This window comes from Dasypus novemcinctus, chromosome 17, assembly GCF_030445035.2.
Source record: "Dasypus novemcinctus isolate mDasNov1 chromosome 17, mDasNov1.1.hap2, whole genome shotgun sequence".
In the NCBI taxonomy this organism is placed as follows: Eukaryota; Metazoa; Chordata; class Mammalia; order Cingulata; family Dasypodidae; genus Dasypus; species Dasypus novemcinctus.
The window spans coordinates 79870667-79888391 of NC_080689.1; the positions used below are offsets into that span (position 1 = coordinate 79870667).

Genomic DNA, 17725 nt, shown 5'->3' on the forward strand with positions numbered 1-17725 from the left:
CACCCAGGAGACAGCACCGGGGAGGCAGCCTCACGCACCAGCTCAGAGGCCAAGAGGACGCTCGGCAAGTGCTCCAGACGCCATGTGGACGGCGCCGGGCTCGAGGTAAGCTCAAGCCAACTGTTTAGACGGCCGAGCGGGTGCCTGGAGGCAAGGGAGAGCGGACGGAGCCACTGACAGCCCTTGTCAGGATGGCTCTGAGTGACTCACATAAACACAAGGGCAGACGGCATCTTATTCCAAAGACGGTCTTATTTTGCTAAGGGAAAAATCCAAACCAGTGCTCCACATTGGACTCCTCTCAGAGTCTTTGGGGCAGATGCAGTTTTCCTTTAAAGAACATAATTAGAAGTTATGTGATACAGTCCATGCCTTCTCCTCTCTCAGTCCAGATTTTTCTTTGATTAGAAAATGACCCTAATGGCTAAACTGCTTTCAATGCAATAACCAAGACTCTGAGGAGGAATGCTGATTAAAGTAATTACTAAAGATCTACATGTAATCCTGAATTTACTAAATCCTGCTTAGGACCAGAAAAGGCTGACTGCACCAAAACCCAGAAGATTGTCAGCCATCCTCTTCTGCTTAATATCATGGCAAAATGGCATTACAAATCAATGCCTTTGGTTGGGGTGTTTAGAGAACGGCGTATTCTGTGACTTTTAGCTGAATAAATAGAAAAAGTTTTAATCCACGAAGGAACACGTAAGTGAAAAATTTAACTGTTTTCACAGAAAAGAAATAGCTCACGTTCTAGTCGCCTAATGCTGTAATTAGGAAGAGAGCACGGGGGTGCAGGCTTGGCGCAAAGGGAGTGGTTGTAAATAAGCTAACTTTCCTGGGAAGAAGAGAACACATTCATCCTCTGCGCTCGTCCTCTGAGGACCGAAGTCCTAAGGGGTCTGATTATCAGCCTCGGCAGGCCGTGGGCACCTCTTCCTCTCACTCCCTCCTTCCTCCTCTGAACCGCACAGGCTACCACCCCACACCCACGCCAGCCAGCTGCACACATTGTTTCCTACGCTACCTGAACCAAGAGCAAGGCCTGCTTCCCATGCACGAGGTCCCGGGTTCAATCCCCAGTACCTCCCTAAAAAAAAAAGTATGGGTTGTTTCTGCTCATTGGTCTGAGAACTTTGGGGCGCCCCTACCTCTGCACGCCACTAAATGCTCAGAGGTCACTTTGGCAGCCAAAAACTGTCTGCTGCCCCCGATAGTGTTCCCTCTGGCGAAATATGACCCTCTGCCTGTGGAGGGCTGGGGCCGGTTGAGCCGCAGGAGTCCCTCCTGCTGTGTGCCCCCAGCCCCAGCCCTGGCTGGCAGGCTGCCCGGCGCGCCCTCCTATGAAAACGTGTGAGCCGCACCTCCTCCCAGGCAATGCTTGCAAACTGCTCAGCAGGGCCTGGTGGACAGACAGCGCGATAAGTGGCTTTTGTTATCACCACAACTACTGTTACCTAATATTTATGTGAAGGACAAGTCAATTTTCAAATTAGCAGTTATTTCCTCCAGTTTCTGCATGAGCCTCTTTCCTGCTGTCTTCCTTTCAGCCCCTTTGCTAATCAACAGCCCCACGAGAGTGGGCAGAGAAGGGAAAGAAGGCCGAGCTCAGCCAGTGGCTCCACACGAAGCCCCGGTGGCAGGTCTGGGGGGAGGGGGCTGGAACGTGGGGCACCAGGCCCCTGGCCACCTGCCTGGCACTCTGGGTGGCAGAAGCCTGGTGGGGAAGAGAAGCTCAGGGAGCAGAGAGTTCCGGGCCTCTCTGCCAGCTCTCTGGTGCTTTCTGGCCCGTCTGGCTGGAGAAGATCGGTGAGGGTCTCACAGTAGAGAGAAGTGCCTCTGCCTCCTGAGTCTTGGGCGAGTCACACGCTTCTCTGTGGGTAGAACATGGCCATGAAGAGCACGTATCTCCCAGGGTTGTGGGGAGAGGGAAAGGAGAAGTCCCTGGGCACAGGGCCTGGAACCGGAAGTGTGTGGTAAGCAGTGGCCGTGATTTGGTTACCACCGTCCCTGGTCCTTTCACAGCCCAGCACGGCCGGCTGGGTGAGGTAGGACCGGGAACAGCTGTTATGCAGACGGCTTCAGCCTCTCTCCGGTGGTGAAGGGGTGAACGGGCTGCCCTCTCCTGCTCCTCCCGTCCGCACACGCGACCAGGGCACGTCCACTCATGGGAATGGCTGGGCAAGTGGGAAGCAGCTCCACGTTTCCTGCATTTCCCGTGTGCTCCTCCTGACAGCCGACGCCACGTGGGTCTGCCTCTGCGGCCAGACCCCGGGGAAAGAAGGAGGGCTTCAAGGGGGAGATGCCTTCGTGAGTGGGAGGCGGCCCTCACCTGGGCCCGAGCGGTGATGTCGCCTCTTAGAGCCCAGGCCTGTCGGGGCTGACGGTGACCGTGTGGCTCACACTGAGCTGCTCATGCTCACGCGACGCCAACGAGCTGTAGAAGCCAAGCCTACCGGGGAAGACAAGGCCTCCTGTGCAGCCACTAAACTTAGCTTTCTGGGCGTCAGAGGCAGAAGACAGTAAACGACCTTTCCCTGCCTCCAGCGAGAAAGGGCCGGAAACCCCGCCCGGAAGAAGCCAGGACCCTCGGTGCCACGCTTCCCTGCCCGGGAGCCCCCTGCCCCGGCAAGCCGGGCCAGCCCACCTTGGGAACCAGGTACTGCTGGTCGGTGCAGGCCAGGACGCAGGCCTCGGCCCGGCCCAGCTCGCTCTGGGGGAAGTGGGCGTTCATCTCGTCACCGTCGAAGTCGGCATTGTAGGCCTTGCAGTTGGCGTAGTGGAGCCGCAGGACGCGCTCCTCGGGCAGGATGCGGGCTCGGTGGGCCTGGATGGAGGGCCTGTGCAGGGTGGGCTGGCGGTTCAGCAGCAGGATGTCCCCGTTCTTCACGTGCCGGCACACCTGGGGCGGGGCGAGACGGGAGGGAGCCGGTGGGAATTCCAGCAGCATCATGGCTATGCCAGGCGCTGCCTCGGCCTGGCCCAGACGTGGCGTCTGCCCGCCCTATGTTCTGGTCAACTGAATGAAGGGTGTGGGGTGTTTCAGTCCAGAGCAGAGCTCTAGAAAGCTCTGACCCCTGAGGACCAGCTCCTGGGCCCCTCTGCCGGACTGGCACAGCCCTTATCCCAGGGGCACGCGCAACAGGCGAGGCTCCGTGCCATCAGGAGCCTCTGCCGCCATCTGCTCTCTGGGGCCCTTGAATCCTGGGCATTCATCTGAGGAGAGAAGCAGGTACTCCCAAAAGCCCCGGGTGGGAAAAGCGCTGGTGGGCCTCCTGGGCCCCCCAAACCCCGGCCACACCATCCTTCATGAATCCAGGGTTCAGAGACGACTCGCCCAGCCCCAGCAGCGCCGCCCTGACCGCAGCACAGGTTCCTGATCCCCGACCGACGCCCCCTGAAAACATTTTACTCACTTCACTTTCTAGAGTCTTCTGGGAAAACAACAACTACTAAATGTTAACACACATTTCCTTTGAGTCTTTCAGAAGGAAACAAGAACTCGTGTAGGATTTGTGTGCCTATGCAGCAGTGCTGGGGGGCACAAAACCAGAAATGAGCTGCCTGTCCAATGGAGAGGTGCGGCTGGATAACCACCCACTCCCCAGCCATGGAGAACCACACGGCGATGAAAGGCCGAGCGAGACCCGCACCAACTCTGAAAGGACGGCAACAGCGTTTCACAGAAGAAAAAATATCCCGGTGGGGTGTGAGGTGCTACGATGAGGTCGCTTGGAGCCCCCTCCCCCGTATCTGTGTGTGTACATCAGGGAAAAGGGTGCCTGGGTCCCACTGAGCTGTTAATACGGTCTCTGCAGGAGCACCGGGACACGGGAGGGAGAGCGAAGCACCAGCCATCACCTTTCCCTTTTGATACCTTAATACCATCCAGGTTACAACGAGCAGGGGTGACTTTTGTAAAAAGAACTTGTGCCATTTTTAAGGAATTGAGAAAAACTGTGCAAGTGATAGGCTCAAGATGGGGGAAAAAACAGAAAATATGGGCAAACTTAAAAAAGAAAATAAAAACGACAAGTTATTTCATTCTCAAAGATAATCATTGTTCACTTTTGCATAAGGCTCTTAATTAAACCTTTCATTGCTCTTATTTTATATGACATGGAGCTTCCTAAGTCATGATCATAAATGACTTAAAAAACAAACCCGGGACAGGAATTGCCCCCCTGCCACCTGCCACAGCCCAGGGGGATTAACCAGGGGGCTGGTTACTCAGCCCTCCCAGGGCTCTGCAGCCATGCGAAAGCCGCCTCCAGCTCAGGAAAGCAGGAGCGTAGGGGGCGCGTCTTCACCCTCAGCAGTAAAAGGCAGCCCTGTCCGGAGGAGCCAGCGTGCTCTCCGAGGAATTCTAACCTCCCCTGCCCTGCCCCTAAAGCCCCCAGTTTCCAGGGAGACCTGAACTCAGGATTCCCAAGAGCATCTGCCTGGCCACTGGCTGTGTCTGAGGACGTCACGCGGCCCAAGATGACCTTCCAGGTCTTTCTTTAGCCTCTCAAGGGAGGAACTGCCCAGACCTGTGGCCCAGGCCCCAAACCTCTGGCAGGGCCCAGAGGCCCGTCTTGCACATTCGAGACATCCTCCCGCGTAAGCAAATTCCCCACAGCTGGCGAGGCACCCAAGCCAGCAGGGCAGGCACCGGCCAACCCAAACAGAAGCCCTGGAGCACAGGGCACTCCCCTCGCCAGCCCTCACCCAAGGCCCTTCCTGTTTCTAGTCTCTAAATAAACACTGCAATGAAAATGAACTTGCCCAGCACCGGGGCCAAAGGCTGCCTCTCGCAGACAGCCAGGCTGGGCCTGGGCCTTGGCTGGGCGGCCACCTCCTCCCGTTGTGAGACCCCGGGAAGGGGCTGAGATTTCACACTTGGGTCGCCCTTCCCCCTCCACCCCGGGGCCTCGGCCTCCCTGCCCTCGCGCCTCACCCCGCTCTTTAGCCCCTCCTCATCTACGTGCAGCATGAAAACCAGCCTTCAAGACGACAAGTAAATAAGGACGTGTGCACTTTGTTGTCTGTTAAATGAGTGGAATGTAAAACATCATTGAGGTTTTTGGCAATAAAGAGAATTATCCCTGGTCCTTAGGCCCTGCTGTAAAAGTCCCGTTTCCCACAGTCCCTTCCTGTCTGTGCCCTTGGGCCAGGCCACCGGGTCCCGCAGCTTCCAGGGGAGCTCAGGTGCTCCCCCGGGCCTCCAGCCGGCTGCAGGCCCACCGAAGGGTGCCCAGCGCCCCCCCGCTGCGTGCGGGGAGGGGTGGCGCTGACAGTGCTGACACAAGCCCACAGGAGCTAGGGTGGCTGGGGGCAGGCGGGGGGGTACCTGACACATATTTGGGAGCAACTTCCTAGGCAAGGATTATTAACCTTTACTCCACAAACCCCCGTCAGGTGAAAACCACAGACCCCTACTAAAGCCACACTGTACTGTGTGTTACTTAATAAACAGAGCACACCCGCCAGCCCGTCCCCACGAGAACCACGTTTGTTTACATTTCAGTTCAAGCTCCCGGACCCCCTGCGAAGGCCCGTGCCAGAGCGAGGCCTGGCCCACGCCTGCCCTCGCGGGGCCCCCGCTGTGTCAGCACAGCGCCAACACCTGCCGGTCAGTGTCAGCTGCAGTGGCTTTTGTACCACGGACACCACGGGCTGGAGGAGCTGCCGCAGAGGCCGTGGGCCCACAGAACCGGAAGTATTCACCCTCTGGCCCTCTGCCAGCAGAGGGCGGCCCCTGACCTGGAGCGAAGGGGGAGGCAGTGGGCGCTAACGGGAGCCTGGGAAGGGCTGTGAGGTCCAGACGGGCAGCGGCCAGGGCAGAGGCCCGAGGGAGGGGCAGGGATGAGGGGGAGGGGAGGGCAAGGGGGGTGGGGAGGGCAGGGGGCGCTGCAGCAGGCCAGCCCACCCCCCCAGCTCCTTCACGCGCCTGCTCGCTCCGACCCCACGGGTGGTGCCAAGGCTGCGTGAAGGAAAATCCTTCATGCCACAGCTGCGCACCCCGAGAGCGCCAGGCCTGCCCGCATCCTTCCACTTGGCCTCTCAGGTGCCCTTAGCAACTGTCTCTGTGTCAGCACGAGGTCCCCGAAACCCTCTCCTTCCACCCAACTGCTCACACTGCTCCCCTGGGTCATGGATAACCGGTTGTTTGGTCAAATCTGAAGGATCGGGTCCCCCAGTTTCCTGTTCCTTCGACTTTTTTAAAGGCGCCACTGGAGGTTGAGCCTGGGGCCTCATCCACGGGAACCACTTAACCACTAAGCTACACCCGCTCCCTCCTCTCTTGGACTTCATGTTGAACCCCACAACATCTAGTAAGTGCCCCAGGAAGACACACGACCGCAGGGACTGGCCCTGACCCAACAGACCGCAGAGGTCCTGCAGGAGCCTGCCCCCGGCCTCCCTGCCCCTCCCCTCCCCCCTGCAGACCCCGGAGGCCTGGCAGGAGCCTGCCCCCGGCCTCCCCTCCTCTCCCTCCTGCAGACCCCGGAGGCCCAGCAGGAGCCTGCCCCCGGCCTCCCTGCCCCTCCCCTCCCCCCTGCAGACCCTGGAGGCCCAGCAGGAACCTGCCCCCGGCCTCCCTGCCCCTCCCCTCCCCCCTGCAGACCCTGAAGGCCTGGCAGGAGCCTGCCCCTGGCCTCCCCTCCTCTCCCTCCTGCAGACCCCGGAGGCCTGGCAGGAGCCTGCCCCTGGCCTCCCTGCCCCTCCCCTCACCCCTGCAGACCCCGGAGGCCCGGCAGGAGCCTGCCCCTGGCCTCCCCTCCTCTCCCCCCTGCAGACCCTGGAGGCCCGGCAGGAGCCTGCCCCTGGCCTCCCCTCCCCTTCCCCCTGCAGACCCCGGAGGCCCGGCAGGAGCCTGCCCCTGGCCTCCCCTCCTCTCCCTCCTGCAGACCCCGGAGGCCTGGCAGGAGCCTGTCCCTGGCCTCCCCTCCCCTCCCCCCTGCAGACCCCGGAGGCCCAGCAGGAGCCTGCCCCTGGCCTCCCCTCCCCTCCCCCCTGCAGACCCTGGAGGCCCGGCAGGAGCCTGCCCCTGGCCTCCCCTCCTCTCCCCCTTGCAGACCCTGGAGGCCCAGCAGGAGCCTGCCCCTGGCCTCCCCACCCCTCCCTCTGCTCCTGCCTCAGCCACCAGACCACTGTTTTCTCTAGACTACACGTGTACAGAGCTACCCTCCAATCGTTCTGTTTTGTCACCCTGTGGCCCCTACCTGGAGCGCTGCCTTTCTCCCTGTTACAGGGGAGGGGCCCACAGTCCCCATCATCACCCCAGGCTCAGAAGGGCCCAGCGAGCCTGGAAACCACGTTGGAGCCTGGACTCTGGTTTTGCTCCCCCTCTGCTCTGAGGCTGACACCAGCCTGGGGCCACATCCCGCCGTTGCTCCCTCCGGGCTCAGCACCTGGCCAGCTACTCCCAGAGACCACCCTCCCCACCTGCCCTGCACGCGCCCTGGGCACCCTGCGCTTTGTCGCCCTCCTCCCATCGCGCACGGTGCCTGCTGTGCCCTAGCAGCGGGGACCCTGCTATGTGTTCTTCTGCCGGCCAACTGGCTGCCAACTCCAGGACAGGGCGGCTGGGCGGCCCCAGCAGGCCGCGGGCGCTCGGCACCACCTGACCCACTCTGCCCTCACCTCTCGAGTTTTCCTTCACGGTTTCCTACCGCGGCAGCACGCAGGCGAGCCCTATGTGTGCGCTGAGTTAACCTGGAGACTCGTTCCCGAGGCTGGCTTTCCTCGGATCCTCTTGCAGCCCTCACAGGGCTCCTAGCACAACCCAGGAAGGCAGGGGGAGCCCAAAACAAACGGTGCGTTGCACCAGGAAGAACGCAGGTGGCCTAGCTGTGCCTGCACACAGCCCTGACAGCAGGCAGGAGTGGGTGGCGCGACACGGCTCTGCCTCGGGAGAGCTGAGAATGTGTAGAAGAGGCGGCTCAGGCTGAGGCAACACCACCCTCAGGGAAGGACGACGGGCCAGCCGGCACCGTGGCAGTGCCAAGAGTGCTTGCTTTTCCGCTCTGCTCCTCTGCGGCTGGCGGGAACTCTAGCACTTGAACCTCTTACTAAAGACAAAGACAAAGACCTACCTAGACCACGTCAGAGGACAAAGAGGCGTAATCCAGCACCAATGGGCCGGGAAACCCAGTACACGTTGTACCCAAGTCCAGGTGACTCCTCTCCAATGTCCTCCGCCACAGCTGCCTGGCGAGGGGCACCTGCGACTCCCCTCTCGGCAGGAGCGGCCACCATCTGACAGACACAAAAGCAGCCCCTCCAACCCTCAGTACACTTCATGGGTGAGCCCAGAAAAAGCCCAGCACAGCACTGCGGCTGCTGGCCAGCGCCTGGAAGTGAAGCCGTAGGGGTTTGCAGGCCCCACCCAGAGAGGCTACCCAGTAGACAGGCGTGGGAGGAAGCGGGGCTGGAGCCCGCATCCAGGGCGAGTTCCCCAGCTGCCGCTGCGGCGAGGACCACCCTGAGGAGCCCTGTGCCAGGGCAGCAGGCTCCAGGGCCACGGAAGCCCTGGGTTCGAGAGCCGGCGCTGGGCGCCCAGCGTGCCCAGCCCGAGCAGCACGGAGCGGGACAGCCAGGCGAGCGCTGGCCCAGCTCCTGTCTGCACAGAGCCCAGGCCCCGCTGAGGAGACGAGGCCGGCCCCCGCAGCCCCTCGGGAGCAGCTTCTCCTCGGGGACTCAGAACGGCCCCACAGCGCCCGCCCGCGGCTGCCACTGCCACTCACGGTTTTCATCCCCTGGGGCTTCGGTGCGCCCGTGGGTGGTGTGAGGAGCTGCTTGGCCACGGCCTCCCGCTGGGCAGGGTCCGCGGCGCTGAGCGCTGTGCGACTGCCGTCCTCGTTGATGACCATGGAGGCTCCCGGGTGCACGCTCGGGCCGTTGATGACGGCTTGTCTCAGTTCCTGCACGTTCCAGGGGGTCACTGGCTGAGGGTAGGTCAGTTTGGTGGCAAATACCTAAAAACAAGGAGTGGATGTGAAAACTCAGGGTGTGCAGAAAACAGACATGTGGACTCAAATGCTGACTCCAGAGGCTGGGGACTTCCTAAGACATGGAGAACCGCCTGCCTTAGCCAAGAAGGCTCGTCCGTGAGTAAAGCAACCCCCGGCCGTCTTCCCCACACAGCCGTATTGCCAGAGCCCGGCCTCCTGTGCTAGCAGCCAGGCCGAGGAGGCCAAGGGGTTGCAGTCCACCGATCAGAAGTTTTCTAACTTGCTCTAAGACTTCAGTTTTCTCTTCTGCCAGGAAAGTGAAAGTCCCAGAAGGGAGCACGGCATGGGGCCTGAACTTGAGAGAAATGGCAAGCATCAGTCCTCAAAGACCACTGCCCCTCCCACGCTCCGCAGACGGCAACAACTGATGGCGGCCCTTGCGAGTGCAGACGTGGCGGTGGGGTCTCTGCCCTCGGCGGTCCTATCAGCTGCTGCACTCCAGTGGCATGCGAGATAAACCAACCTGCTCTCCTGCTACTGAGGGGGTGAGCTCCACTTGGCATCAGGCCTGCAGAAAGCCCCAGGAAGGAGTTCCTTAACTACTGACCACCACAGACCCTGAGGATCAAGACGCACGTTGATCACATGAGATTTGTGAAGGAAACCAGTTGCACTTTTCCCAGGTCTAACAGCACTTGTGAGAGGCCTCCCAGGATGGCCCCTGTGCATGCCAGCCCCATCCTGCCTCACTCTGTGCAGATACACTGACTGCCCTTGGACCGTGCCCTCTGGTGTCCTCTCCACCACGGGAAGGCCCACGAGCCTGTGCTTCACTGTGCCTCCCAAGACCCTGTAATACCTACGGGCCACGTGGGAAGGGTAAGCTAACGGGGCTGAGAGGCACAGCCACATGCATCACCCCGTGAGAAACATCCCCAACAACTGTGGCCCTGAGGCCGGGACGGGTGCAGAGGACAGAGGGGGGATTGCAGAGTCCATCCTCGGGGCACAGGTCCTTGCCAAGTAAACTCAGATCTGAGAGAGAAAAGCCCAGCAGCCCTGAGGCAGCACCCGGGGCTCCCCAAAGGTGGGCGCTAGGCACCGTGAGGCCAGAGCCAAGGGGCAGCACATGCACCAGAGGGGCCTTGGGCTCCAGGGAGCGCAGCCGGCTCCCTGGGGAACGCCACCCGGGGCGTCACCCTACCCTCCCTCACACTTGACCAGCTTCCCATGCAAAGACCACACGAGGCCCCCGACTGAGCTCGAGGCCCACTAGGGGAAGCTGATTCAAGGGCTGCTCACAGGCACCACGGCCAGCCCGGTGGGCAAAGGCAGAGAGGAAGCTGGCTCCCTGCCGAGGCCTGCGGACAGCCAGGACGACCACCTGCCCTCCTCTCCCTGGAGACCCCGAGAGTGCCGGGACGGGAACCCCGCGCCTCTTCCTCTCCCTCTACTGCTTGACCCGACCAGAAGGGCTTAAGGCTAGTAAAGACAGGCGGGCAGGAGGTGCGGGCTGGCCTCGGAGGTCCCCAGGGGCTGACATGGTCTCCCTGCGGGCAGGAGGCCGGCAGGCCGCGGCCTCACGCTCTGCCCCAAGGCTGGTCCGGGAAGACGCAGACGCCGGTGCCACCCGAGCCACCCCGACGGCGGCACCTTCTCGCCCAGCCCTCCGGGGGCGCCTGCGCACAGCCCGCACCCCTCCACACACCATGGGGATGCCGATCTCGTTGGTGTCGATGTACATGTCCGGGCAGATGACGGAGCGCGCCGCGTAGTCCACTCGCTTTCCCATCATGTGCTTCCGGAAGAGGCCCTCCTTCTTCTCCAGGATCTGTGCGGGTGGGCGAAGCCCATACAAAGCGTGAAAAAAATCAAGTACGCACACGGCTCTGTCCTCCCAATACAAACACTTCTTATTCGCTCCCTTCAGCTGCCAACGGGATCCAGCTTCCTGCTCACCTGCCTAATGCCGGGGTACTTCTCCATCATTAGTTTGTCCATTTCGCTGTCAAACACGATATTGACGTGGCTCTGCAGGCGAACCCAGATGTTGTAAAGCTTATCTGTGAGGGACTGGCCCGGAAGCACACTTAGAAAGGACCGGTCCATCACAACTGAAGAGTCTTTCTCCTGGGAAAATACAACAGAGAAAACAGGCAGGAGGGAAAACCTCAAAAAAGCCACACTTGCTTTTTTTCCTTTCTTACTCTACCTCTGACAAATGATGGGCTCTGGAATGTACCTCGATGTCCTCAGAACACGGCAGAACAAAGGTGCTAATTGTGAACAGTTTTGTAAGCGTGCGTCAACAAAATAGCAGCCCCCCTGACTTATCTTCCAGCCTCTTTCTGGAGGTAAAATGAACTCCAATTTGTAAGCAGACTCCTTTTTTAAGGCAGTTGTTTCAGTCCCTTAATACCCAGCTCCTAAAGCAGTCCTAAAACTCCTTCTCACGTTGCATACTTTCCTTAGTAAGTTGTTTGTCCTGCCAGGGAGAATTTCAGCTTCATTAGATGGTTTTAGAAAAACTTGATCGCACACACTTATAAAAGTAGAGGTGGAACAATTGCCTAGAAGGCAAAATACCCACACACGATTTCCTAATCATCAATTAGATGTGCGTCCCCCATGGGCCATGCCAGGTTGCTGCCCGTGGCCCAGCCTGACAGTGGCTGAACCAGGCCTTCCTAATACCTGTGTCCCCATCTGCCCCCGAGATGGGCCCCTCGGGGAGCCCTGACGCTGCCTGGGAATGCCACCTGGCACTGCGGCCCAAGCAGGCGGGGTCAGATGCGAGGGGAGAGATGGAGGGTCCCTGTCCTCTGGTGAGGTCAGCTGAGAGTGGAAACCGGCCACTGTGGTGGGAATGCTCCAAGGACCCCCTAGCTAGGAGGCAGGCTTGACCCCAGACAAGGAGCAGAGAGGGGTCTTCGTTACAGGAGTGCAGGGGCATTCCCCAGGCCCCGTGCAGGAGCCCCCAGGGGCTGCAGGGGCCTGGCAGGGCGACACAGTCCCCTGCGTGACGGCAGATGGCCTATCCGCCTGTCCCTCAAGCGCGCTGCTGGCCCAGGCCGCAGGGCTGTCTGGGAACCGAGGTTAGTGAGACCATGCCTCCCTGGCTCCCCCGTGCCTGCAGCAGGGGAGGCTCACAGCAGCACTCACCACATGGGAGAGGGGTAGGTGCCGTGGGAAAAGCACGTAGGGAGCAAGGCGGGAGAAAGGAGAATCTGCTCCATGCAGAGGCTAAGCAGGCCCTGTGGAAGCAGGGACTGCAGCAAGCAGAAAGGCTGCTGTTGTTTCTGCAGAGGTGATGCTTTTTATGGAGGAAAGGGTCACCTTCTTTTTAAGAGAAATCAAAATTACGTTCTCACTGGGCCTGGCTGGGTACATCACTGCCCTCCCCCCAAGGCAGACAGTCCTCTTACATGGACAATTTTTAACAGCACCCAACACTGGCAGGCCACTAAATGTAAGCAAAATCAGCGAAGGCTCCGAGGGCCCAGGCTGGGGACCCTGGGCGCCCTCTGGTGCCAGCCCTGGGTCACGGCAGGCCGCAATGGGCACTGGAGGGGCAGATGGCCCTCCAGCTCCAGACCAGAGTGCCCCCCCAGAGCTGGGGAGGGCGGGTGAGCTGGGCAAGCTTCCGGATTTAACTTCACGCCCACGAGAGACCGACCAGGGGCCTGGGCACTGAGGGTACTCAGGAAACGTCTGGTGAGATGGAAAGAGACTTTGGCTCTGCCACTTTACTGAGGAGGAGGCGGAGCTCCCTAACCTGACAGGGCGGTTTTGGAAAATTCCCACTGACACCTGCCTTCCTGATCCCAACGCCGGGCCCGGGCCCGCAAGCCCAAAGCCGAAGCGGCCCCGTGGGCCCAGCACGGACCCAGGAGGGGCTCTGAGAAGACGAGGAGGCCCACTGTTCCTTCCACGGCCGCCGGCCCCTGCCAGCAAGAGCAAGCGGCGCCCGTGCAAGGTCCCGCCACAAACCACACGCCTTTTACAGTGGGGGGCTAATCCAAGAGACAGAGGCTCCAACCGAGGGCGCCCAGCAGGGCCGTGAGGGGCAGAGCCCAGACCTGCATCTCAGTCCCATTAACTAGCCCCCCAAACTCACAGCTCACACCGAGGGGTGCCACCCACTGCGGGGAACAACCCGTCGGCACCTCCCGGCCCACGGGACTCCCATTCCACACTGCAGGAGCGAGAAGACGCGTGTGCACTTGTGATGTGAGCAGGCGGCCGCTGACCTCAGGGCAGGCAGGCGCTGTCACCTCGCGCGGCAGCTGTTGCTCCTGGGCCATCAAGGCCAGGAGCTTGCGGATCAGGACGACGTCCTTCATGACCGCCTGCAAGTTCACGGTCTGGCCGTTGGTGAACATCTGGTCCCCCAGGCGGTTGACAGGGCGGTACCTGCAGGTGCACACACGGCGCCGGCCCAAGTTCACGGCAAGGGAAGCCGTCCTCTCCCCCATCCCACTGGAAGCAGCTCACACTCCACCACGCTCACCCCCAACCAACATTGCTGCCACATCCAGGACAAGCAGGGGAGGAAAGTCCTTCCCTCACCCACACCCCGGGAGAAGCAGCGGCTTTACTTCTCAGTGACCCGCACCCTTCCAGACTCTCTCATCAGTCGCTCATTACTCAATGAACCTTTTTCAGGTGAAATAAGTTCATTAAATGGCAATTACCTTGAAGGTGGCACCACCAAGAAATCTAGAAAAAACATACTGGGGTTGAAACGGGACTCCAGGCCAACATCTTCCAGTCCCAGGAAAAGGTAATTCAGAAAGAATCCTGTGTTTAACATAAAACACCAGAAAGACCATTTAAATCTGTGTATAAGGGCATGCAAGGATGACCACAGATATATTACTGAGGGAGAAAAACAATACTGGACAACACGCAGAGCGAGAGCACGGTTTTCTGAGCTCTGGGGTGCCCGAGCACCTGCAGGCAGGCGAGACTGCGGCTTGCCAGGAGAGGTACGACGTGGATAACGGTGCTGATGCCAGGGGCTCAGCTGGGCCAGGGCGGAGAAACAAAACCTACACTTACTATTCTCCTCCTGGACCACTCGACTTGCAATGTGAGGGCCCAGAAGGCAGTGGTGGATGCCCATTTATGGTTTAGGGGATGGAAATATATAAAACCTCAATTTAAAGCAAAAAGACAAAGCTGAGTTCATTCACAGAACCACCACAGAAATGTTCAGAAAGCCTGTTATTTACAAGCATGTAAAATAGGGGAGGTTACATGGAACCTTCTAGAACTATGCCAAACTGACTGAAGCAAGGCACGCGTGGAGCTGTAAGGCCATGGCCAAGCTCAGTTACAACAGTCAGCACGTTTCAAGCGCTGGGTGTGATGTTCTCCCCACTTGTCTGGTGTCTCAGCGACACTGAGCCATGGTCAATTTCAGGAAAGAGCTGCTAAAATCACAACATAGAGAGCAACGTAACAGTGAGGAAGGCAAATGAGTCCAGGAAATGAAAGCCTGGAGAAGGGAACGCACTATTTCCTCAGGCTGGCACGGTACCTTCATTCTTCCAGAGGGCGATGAGATGGTCCTGGGCGCTGGTTGGTGTCAGGTACCCCCGTTTTCCCAGTTGAGCTTCCTCAATTCCTGGAGCTGAGAAGGAATTAAAACGTGGTCAGCGGGAAGCAGACTTGGCCCAGTGGTTAGGGCGTCTGCCTACCACATGGGAGGTCCGCAGTTCAAACCCCGGGCCTCCCTGACCCGTGTGGAGCTGGCCATGCGCAGCGCTGATGCGCGCAAGGAGTGCCCTGCCACGCAGGGGTGTCACCGTGTAGGGGAGTCCCACGCGCAAGGAGTGCGCCCTGTAAGGAGAGCTGCCCAGCGGGAAAGAAAGTGCAGCCTGCCCAGGAATGGTGCCGCATACGTGGAGAGCTGACACAGCAAGATGACACAACAAAAAGAAAAAACAGATTCCCATGCCACTGACAACAATAGAAGTGAACAAAGAAGAACACGCAGCAAATAGACACAGAGAACAGACAACTGGGGTGGGGGTGAGGGGAAGAAATAAAATAAAATAAATCTTAAAAAAAAAAAAAACATGGTCAGTGACAGGTGTTCCTTCTCTAATGAGATTTATCAGGAGGTGGCGTGCTCCTGACAATTTCTAGGACTGCATATCCCCAGCTCTGGATTTGTTCCTCTTAACCTAACATCTAAATAAAAGTAATGTAACTATTGTATAAAGTCTAAACAATACAAAGGGAAAACGCCACCCACCACCACCACCTTAAGATAATTATCATCGCTTTTGTATGTTCTTTTCTGTCTCGTTTAAAAATATAAGCGCGCTGCAGCATTGTAGTCTTAAGTGTGGATTGATTTTGTACACCACTTTGCTCATTTTAAAGTCATCTTTTGAGCATTTCTGCATGTTGATTCTTGGCTTTTGCCTGACATTTTTAACAGCTGCATCACTGAGAGGATGTTTCCTAACTTGTTTATATAACCACACTCTTTGGGTCGATTCTAATTTTTTTGCTATTGTGACACTATGATAAACATCTTTATGTGCATGGTTTTTTCCAGAAAAAGGTTCAAAGAGGCAGAATCAGAGATAAATGAGCATGAACATTTTTGAGGGCAAATAAATGTATTCTTTTTTCTTTACAGAGATGATACTGGTGTGTGAGTAGTCTGGTTTTGTTTTCTCAGACTATAAGCAAGGTCACTCTGGCATACCATCTACCAGTTACACTCGAGTGAGAAAATCCAACTTGGGGCACCATTCAAGAGGTGGGGCTCCAGGCACTTGGCTGGTAAAAAAGATAATTGAGCAGTGTAACCCTCCAGGTTCAAAGCTTTCCGTCTTCTCTGGGATGGCTCACTGGAATGCAGCATCACTCAGTTTTCCTTTTTTATGTACTGATCAGGTCAGGGTCTATGCTTTGTCTGTGTTTCCAGCACCTGACGGTGTTTATCACATAGCAGATTCTAAAGAAATGTACTCTGACTCAAAAAGATGTTCAAAATGGCCTGAGATAATCTTTATTTAAAGACTCCACTCCCTTGCCTTTTCTACACTTTAAAAATCTAGCTTCAAGACTAACAAAGGAAAAAGAGAGAAGATGCAAATAAATAAAATCAGAAATGAGAGAGGGGACATCAGTACCAACCCTGCAGAAATAAAACCAATCACAAGAGGATACTATGAACAATTATATGCCAATAAATTAGACAACTCAGATGAAATGGGTAAATTCCTAGAAACACACGAACAACCTACCCTGACTCTAGAACAGAAGACCTCAGTAGACTGATCACAGAGATTGAATCTGTCACCAGAAACCTCTCAACGAAGAAAAGTCCAGCACCAGATGGTTTCACAGGGAATTCTACCAAGCATTCCAAAAAGAATATCAGTCCTGCTCAAACTCTTCTAAAAAACTGAAGAGGAAGGAACATGACCTAACTCCTATGAAGCCAGCATCACCCTAATACCAAAGCCAGATAAAGATGCCACAAGAAAAGAAAATTACAGACCAATCTCTCTAATGAATTTAGATGCAAAAATCCTCAACAAATTTCTAATGGCAAATAAAATCCAACAATACATTAAACAAATTATCAACCGTGATCAAATGCAGGGGTGGTTCAACACAAGAAAATCAATTAATATACCACATTAAACAAACCAAAGGAGAAAAATCACATGTTCATTTCTACGGATGCAGAAAAGGCACTTGACAAATCACTTCAAAGGACAGGAATAGAAGAAAACTTCAACATGATAAAGGGCATATGTGAAAAACCCACAGCTAACATCATATTCAATGGTGAAAGACAAAAGCTTCCCCTCTAATATCAGGAACAAGAGAGACACCCACTGTCACCACTTTTATTCAATATTGTGTTAGAAATTCTTGCTAGAGGAGTTAGGCCAAAAAAAAAAAAAAAAAGCAAGAAATAAAAGCCATCCAAATTGGAAAGGAAGGAGGAAAACTTGCACTATTTGCAGATGACATGATCCGATATATAGAAAGTACTGTAAAATTCACAACAAAGCTACTAGAGCTAATAAATGAGTTCAGCGAAGTGGCAGGATAGTAGACCCACCTGCAAAAACCAGTAGTTTCTATACACTGTTAATGAGCAAGCTGAGGAGGAAATTAAAATCCGTCTTCATTCTACCTTCAATCCTGAAATTAGTTTCTTTACAATCTGCAGAGGATAGGTCATCACAAGTTTTGGGAGAAATCCTTTAACGTGGATAACAATGAATAGCTGTACCATTATTTATTTAACTAGTCCTTATTAATATACATTTAAGCCATTTCCAATTTTAAATTCAACTAATATAATGGGCATGTCTTAATTCCTTAGGATAAAATCCTAGAAATGGAGTTGCTAGGTCCAGAAGTCTGCACGTTTTTAATTTTACACTCCTAGAAGCCAGGCATTTCAAGGAGTTAGGGCAATTCCAGGAGATGAGTAAGCAACGAAGAGCGGCTCTGGCCTTCAGAGCTGAAGGGCTTTAGAAAGCCATGTATGTTCAGTGGGGGAAGGAGACCCCATTAACCTAAAGAACAGTTTTGTGGGCCTTTCTGGGAACGAGTATCCAACCTGGTCCCCTCTTAACTGGGTCCGTAGGGCTGAGGAAGGCTGGCTGAATCTGGAAAGCTCACGAGATCCTGTCCCAGCAGCTCCCACTTGTGGGAGCACCCCCAGCCCAGCTTAGCACAGCGAAGACAGACACGGGCTGCTCAGCCACACGATTTAGAGGGGTGCTACCTCCTCACAGGGA

At 56.6% G+C, this 17725-nt stretch overlaps 1 protein-coding gene across 1 annotated transcript in view; it reads right to left on the reverse strand.

The window, feature by feature from the left end:
• POLR1A (RNA polymerase I subunit A) overlaps nucleotides 1-17725 on the reverse strand; it is a 66396-nt gene that overhangs the window by 30172 nt on the left and 18499 nt on the right. The window contains exons 7-13 of the mRNA XM_058279042.2: nucleotides 14482-14574; nucleotides 13634-13739; nucleotides 13190-13352; nucleotides 10899-11069; nucleotides 10648-10770; nucleotides 8733-8963; nucleotides 2648-2902 (exon numbers count right to left, since the gene is read on the reverse strand). Coding sequence (XP_058135025.1) covers nucleotides 2648-2902; nucleotides 8733-8963; nucleotides 10648-10770; nucleotides 10899-11069; nucleotides 13190-13352; nucleotides 13634-13739; nucleotides 14482-14574 — 1142 coding nt within the window. The remainder of the gene's footprint in view (nucleotides 1-2647; nucleotides 2903-8732; nucleotides 8964-10647; nucleotides 10771-10898; nucleotides 11070-13189; nucleotides 13353-13633; nucleotides 13740-14481; nucleotides 14575-17725) is intronic.